Source organism: Sphaeroforma arctica, assembly GCF_001186125.1.
Source record: "Sphaeroforma arctica JP610 unplaced genomic scaffold supercont1.227, whole genome shotgun sequence".
In the NCBI taxonomy this organism is placed as follows: domain Eukaryota; class Ichthyosporea; order Ichthyophonida; genus Sphaeroforma; species Sphaeroforma arctica.
The window spans coordinates 2,244-9,602 of record NW_014040331.1 but is presented as its reverse complement, the minus strand read 5'-3'; the positions used below and the strand labels follow the sequence as shown (position 1 = coordinate 9,602).

Sequence of the window (7,359 nt, the reverse complement as noted above, 5' to 3'; positions counted from 1 at the left end):
ACCTACCTCGCTTACTAGACACCTCTGCGGCTGTGTGGATGGCTGTGATATCGTCAGCCGACAGGAAGTTCAGTACTCGCACGGCATCGGTCTGTTGAGCCAATGAGAAGTCCATTGCGCCACTCACTGGAATACCCACACTCTCACACCACGACTGCACCCGAACGGGTTGGATGGCTATTTTTAGAACAGGAGCAGCGAAGGAGATGTGTTGCATGAGTAGGTATGGTACGCCGGTCCTCGGATGTACGGAATAGATGAGCGCAGCCTGAAAGATGGAAATGAGAAAGTGGGGGGGGGGGGTTACCACAAGTCTGCGACTGTTGACCAGCTTAGCACTATGATATGCACGCAACAAATCAGGTCCGGAGACATATTGAAGCTTCCGGACATCGATACGATCCCTATTATAATATTCCAACAATTCCCAAAATGGCAGTCAACGATCGTCGATTTCTGAACAACGACTTGCACATAGATGCCTCAGCACTGGCAGCATTAAAGCATCTCCTCAACACGACTATCTACACATACGAACACATTTAAACAGCTAAGACGACCAGCCAAAGCAAAGGTTCTCTCCCTCTCTCTCTCTCACACACACACACACCTGTGCTTTGCGCACCCAGGCGCAGTGTGATGATATAGCCTGAGCCGCTCTGTGCCACATCCACCTCCTGCGGTGCTGGTTGACCGCTTTCGGTGTCTGTTATGGCGTCTCTCAACTTCTCCTCCGCATACAGATCGACTCTAGCGGTGGTTGGTAGAAAGGTTGGGGAGAGAGGTGAATGTGCATGATTGGATGTGCTCATGTGTGCACACGGGTGTGCCGGTCTACGTATATAGTCTATACAGCATTAACACATCGTATTCACACATGTATTTGCGTGTGTGTGGGCTCGTACCTGCAGTGTTTAAACGTCACATGCAATCATGCATGCACTGCCTGTGGAGTCGGAAGCATACAGGAACTGGGATTTTTAGGGGTTTAGGGTTATGTGTACACATGTTTACATCTCGCAATAAGCCGACTCCGTCACAGCAGCCCTTTTATCAAGGCCCAAACAAGATATCGCACGTGTGTGTTAGTTAATGTGTACCTGTGCGTTGTTGTAGGGTGTAATTGCGCCACTTCACTCTCCAGACTGTTCACAATACTGTCGATCACAGCCGCTGACAGTTCGGTATCTCCGATGTCTTCTGTGCCACCCACATGCACAGCTAATACTGCTTCCTGTTGAAGAGAACAGAACAAAAAGGAATACAACAAGACGAACGAACGATTGAATGAACACTCGAACATCTGTGGACTTATGAGCCAATCAGAGGGCAATATCAGTTGCTGTTGGGATGAAAGAACCTATTGCTGTAAGACTCGAAGGCTAATCGAAGGGTGCGCTCACCCCAACAGCAGAACAAGACAACCGCACAACCAGATGACAGACAATACGACAGTAAGAACTCGATAGAACAAAATACAACTACTTTTTTAAAAATACGACCAAACATACAAAACAACAACATAACTAAATATAGACTATATAAAAACTCGATAGAATAAAATAAGACCACTTTTTTTAACAATACGACAAAAACATATTAAACAACAGCATAACTACAAATAGGCTATATAAGCACTCGATAGAAGAAATACGACAAATACAAATTAAGATAAACTGTGTTTGGCTGATACACTGTATGTGGAGAACCACGTGCTGTGATTGGCTGATACACTGCATGGCATGTGTGCAATGCCCATAACCCTCGCACCACTTCACGTGCACAGATAGAGGTGTTGTACATGTACATTGTGATCCAACTACTCACAGATACACACACACAGCTATATATACATATACATATATATATATATATACATATTTACATATATATATGTATATATATATAATTATATATATATATATATATAAATACCCTCAGACACACAACAACATACACATTCATGACAGACAAACAACCCCACGTACCGAACTGGTATCCAGGCATTTGATCAAACCTCTGAGGAATGTGACGGATTTGAGTCTGGTTCCCAGAAGAGTCTCTGGCCCATTCATATGCACCATAATTGCGTTGTACCTAAACGTGCAGCACAGAATTCGGGACATTTTTGACCCGGGTTTAAGAATTCAGGTCACACGAGGCCCCCCCAAAAAAGAAAAAACAGGTTCGGAGCCACTGCAAGACATTAGCTAACGAACATGTCCAGCCGCCCGTGACTGGGGCGGGGGTTGTATTAGTCAATACTTGGTAGTAGAGATACATGTACTTATATAAAGACATACAGTTGAAAGGTAATCTAAAAGGAATATGATATTCAGTACTCACACCCTCCCCGGTTGGTTTTAGTAGGTATGAGTGCACCATACTGTTAGAGATTGTACGGGAGTGGACCAAACAAGTAAAGTGCTATGAAGGCTCACAACAGACTATTGTACTGTAGTCGAGCTACTATTCTGCCACACATACACGCACACAAAACACATACATATATACATAACGCAAACATAACACATACAGAACACATACAGAACACATACATAACACATACTTACACACATAAAACACATAACACATACACACATAACACATACATACCACATGCATACACACATAACACATACATAACACATACATGCATATATAACACATACATAACGCATACATACACACATAACACATACACGGCTAAAAGTGCACACAGGTAGCAAGACACGGAATAGAACCCGCGCGCACACACAACTAATAAACAGACACATACGCAGACACACAGTCACAGAACAAACCGTTGTGAGCCGTCTGCACCCGCTGACACGAATTTAATTGGGTCGCCACATGTCGTTGTCGTGTTGACACTGCTGAGGAGTTTACCGACAGGGAAGCACGTGGTCATGTCTCGCACGAGATGTTCGGAACTTTCTAGCATGGTCATGTCCACATTGTCCACGTGTGATCTATTTATAAAACAGAAAAGGGTATAGATGGGGTGAGATGTTCGGAACTTTCTAGCATGGTTATGTCTACATTGTCCACGTGTGATCTATTTATAGAACATAAAGAGGATACAGATGGGGTGAGATGTTCAGAACTCCGTAGCATGGTCATGTCCCCGTTGTCAACGTGTGATCTATTTATGTAACAGTAAGAGGATATAGATGGGGTGAGATGTTCGGAACTTTCTAGCATGGTCATGTTCCCATTGTCCACGTGTGATCTATTTATAGAACAAAGAATGTACAGAAACGGTGGGTCGACTGATGCGTTTGTGTGCCCTGTTTTGGTTCGTGTGGCGTAGATGCATCTCTCTGTGATAACATCTTAGTCTTGCCATACACATGCAATACCGCAAATGATACGTACCATACCTACAGGTAACACTATGGGATGGGACATATTGAAGTACCGTACCATCTAGCTGAGATGGTTAGCGACAAAATCCTGTTGCTAGGCAACTCAGGTCAGTCCGAAACAGTGTCAGAATGTGGCCTATCTACTGTATGCAGCAAGGGCAATGAAAGTACTACGCAATGGCTGCGACTGACCTATTTGAGGCGTCTGTGACTGCCACAACAACCCCAGTGAGAGTGTAAGCCAGACGCTCAGGTGTAATACACATTGAAGGTTACGTTGGAGATACACATGCGCCTAGACATAAAGCGGCCCCAAGGAATGGTAGCATGTGTGTGGGTTAGAAGGCTGCTACACGCACGTGCAATGGCAGTCAGTGTGTAGGTTGGAAGACTATTACTACACACACACACATCACTGACACCAACCACATACCCTATGAAGCATTGGATGATGTTATTATACACACACACACATCACTGCACCTACCACATACCCTATGAAGCATTGGATGACGATATCACACACACACACATCACTACACCTACCACATACCCTATGAAGCATTGAATGATGCTATTACAACCTACCACATACCCTATGAAGCATTGGATGATGATATTACACACACACAATACACACACACACATCACTACACGTATCACATACCTTATGAAGCATTGTATGATGATATTACACACACACACAATACACACACACACATCACTACACCTGCCACATACCCTATGAAGCATTGGATGATGATATCACACAAAACACACAAACACACACAAACATCACTACACCTACCACATATCCTATGAAGCATTGGATGACGATATCACACACACACACAATACACACACACATCACTACACATACCACATACCCTATGAAGCATTGGATGATGCTGCAGCCCATGCCAATAGACAGCAGAGACGGACGCGCTGAAATGGGACAAAAACGGAACCAGAAATGAGTACTACGCCACAGAATAGGTGCACAGATGATCTAACCTACCCAATATATCACAGATACAACCGAATCCCAAAACGGGACAAAACGGAATCAGATATGAAAGCTACGCCAAGGGATAGGTGCACAGACTATGTGGCTTCCCAATCTATTACAGACATATCGGAATACAAAAATAAGGAAAGCAATGAAACAACACAGAACTAGATATGAGTGCTACGCCACAGAATAGGCCCACAGATGATCTAGCCTACCCAAAATATCACACAGCATAGCATAACTCCCATGAGGAGAAAACCCCGTGACCTGGCTGCAGGTGGTGTGTATATTTAACGTGCGTACAGAAAACGTATGACGCGTAGGTACTGTGCAAACAAGTCTTTCCAGGTAGCTGTGGTGTGCACATAGCAGCAGCTTGCTGAGTATATACGGCACAGACAGAGCCAGATTTTCATTTAACGTTCCGCGAGTACATTTATTCATAAGTATACACAAAACATGCACAAACATGGAGAGACAGGTACAACACACATTCACCCAATCCCATACACCACCATACAGATGCGCAATTGAGACAACCTAAATAACACACACACACACACATACATACATACACACACACACATACACACACACACACACACACACACACGCATATATATATAATTCACCAGCCGAATGCTGTCCCTGGACCAACGCCGGCAGAACCAAGCCAGCTAAAGAGACGGACACCCAATCCTCCAAGGCACTTCCAAAGGGAACACCGGTATCCCACGCACAGTCGGACACGTGATGTAACCCCTTCCACGTCCCACGCACGAGCTGTGTGTGTGTGTTTATTTATTTCTTTATATATATATATATATATATGTGTGTATGTTTAATTATTTCTTTATATATATATATATATGTGTGTGTATGTGTGTGTGTGCACATGAGGGGCGGGTGGTGTGTTAGGGTAGGGGTTATACTATGCACGCGTATGTGGGCGTGAAGGTATTGGCTGTGGATTGTATAGGGGCTCTGCGTCTGTCTATCTGTAGTCCGTGCGCGTGTTTCTATGACCTTGGTACGTGATAGGTGAGCCGGTTCATCTTCAAGCATATCTACCAAATCCTCAGAGGACAAGCATACACTCTACTTTACATACCCGAGCTATGGTGTCAATGCCAATGGTGGGTATCAAACCTATCAAAGCACGTACACACACACGCAAAACGTACAGACCAGGTGTACCGCTCGCAATACATCCATCCAGACATCCCGTGGGAATACGTTTCAACAAGTGCGAAAACGTTAAACGACAAGGAGACTGTATGTCTCGCCCTCAGGTACGCAACCTGTGTCTTAACGCATGCATCTTCTACGCACCGGTAGAGATACACACACATACCTCACGAACTAAACACACGATACACACACAAAGCCAATGACCACTACAACGATACGCGCAAGTACAGATACACACACGCACCTCACGAACCAAGTCTGTGCCACCCTCCGAGTCCGTTTTGACCACATCCAAGACGCAGTAGTGGTCTGCATCGTCTCCGCCAGCCTCTGCACGCACTCCTACAGCTGCGGCTGCGGCTGCGGCGGACTTGTTGCGATAGTAACTGAAGAGACTGTGCGTGTGTGTGTGGGTGTACGGCGAGGCGGCCTTTGGCTTGGTGTTCTTCTTTCCTTTGCTTTTACCCTGTAGAGTGGAGTGAGTGAGAAAGTGAGTGAGTGAGTGTGTGGGGAAGGGGGGGGGGAGAAGGTAGGTATCAGATGGTCTGTGGCAACTTGAGAGGTGTGTGGGGTTGGCGAGAGTGGCTCAGTGGGATAACACCATGTGGAGGATAGTGCGGTTGTATTGCTCACGGTATGATATAGTAGAGCAAGTCAGACTACAGTCTCCACTACTACAAACGTTTATGTATACGGATACACACGTATCTGTATCAGGACTTTAAATGTAGGTATATCTGCTAATGGCAGACTACTGCAAACGCTTATGTATACGAGCGCAATACTGCAAACGTATATGTATACGAGCGCAAGTATCTGTATGAACTTTAAATGTATGTGTATCTGCTCAATACAACTGCACATGCTAATAGTTGTGTCTATAGTGTCACACAGTACTGAACACTCAAGCCTTTATCCACAGCGCAATGATACGCCTGTGCTAACCTGCGCACCCCACCACATATGTACATATGCACACTACGTCCACCTACGCTATACCCACCTACTATATACGCACCCATACAACGCGTACCTTTGGAGCTGTGTGATGAGTCGGGGGAGCCTTGACCTTCTTGCTCCTGTGATACGTTTGTACTGTCACGTACCAGATAGCTTCGCTGGCATCGTTGTTTGGCGTTGCTGAGGAGTTGGTGCCTTTGGATTTCTTCTCCGGCCTCCGTACGCCTTTCTTCTTATCTGCAGATCACAGTGAAGTGGTGTGTGTACGTATATGTTTAGCTATCGACCACCGGGAGATGTCAAGGAGGTTGCATATACAGGAGACCAAACCTCGATGCATGCTTACACACACAGAGAGCATACTGTGCCCATACTGCGTGCATATAGCTATGAATGCGTACGTGCATGTAGGAACTAATCTTAGAGAGAGACTAGGGTGCAGCCATAACAACTTATACGAGGGCGAGCAACACATGCATTTACACACACACTCGTTCGCCGGGGTAGACTGGTGTGTAGGGTCGTAGTAGCACCCTTCAATGTCATCCACGCATCATATAACACACGGTTGGGATCCATTGATTCGATGAACACAAAACATACAGAGGCAACGACGACACAAGCGATATATCATCAGTAGAGAATCATCAAACTGCCACACTAGTGACCGCTATAGTGGCAGACCCAACATTGACATCATCCTATGGCGTATTGGATGAAGGTCAATTCGTACTCATGTATATTTGTTATACATATAGAAGTATATATATATAAATATAAAGATATAAAAATATAAAAATACACACACACACACACACACACACACAC

General features: G+C 44.9%; 1 protein-coding gene across 1 annotated transcript in view; it reads right to left on the bottom strand.

Annotated features, from left to right (window-relative positions):
* Positions 1-7,359, bottom strand: part of SARC_04176 (hypothetical protein) — a gene marked incomplete at both ends in the record, with an annotated part of 11,869 nt that overhangs the window by 2,880 nt on the left and 1,630 nt on the right. The window contains 8 exons of the mRNA XM_014301998.1: positions 611-750; positions 1,101-1,234; positions 1,989-2,097; positions 2,805-2,972; positions 4,256-4,313; positions 5,013-5,163; positions 5,816-6,037; positions 6,605-6,768. Coding sequence (XP_014157473.1) covers positions 611-750; positions 1,101-1,234; positions 1,989-2,097; positions 2,805-2,972; positions 4,256-4,313; positions 5,013-5,163; positions 5,816-6,037; positions 6,605-6,768 — 1,146 coding nt within the window. The remainder of the gene's footprint in view (positions 1-610; positions 751-1,100; positions 1,235-1,988; positions 2,098-2,804; positions 2,973-4,255; positions 4,314-5,012; positions 5,164-5,815; positions 6,038-6,604; positions 6,769-7,359) is intronic.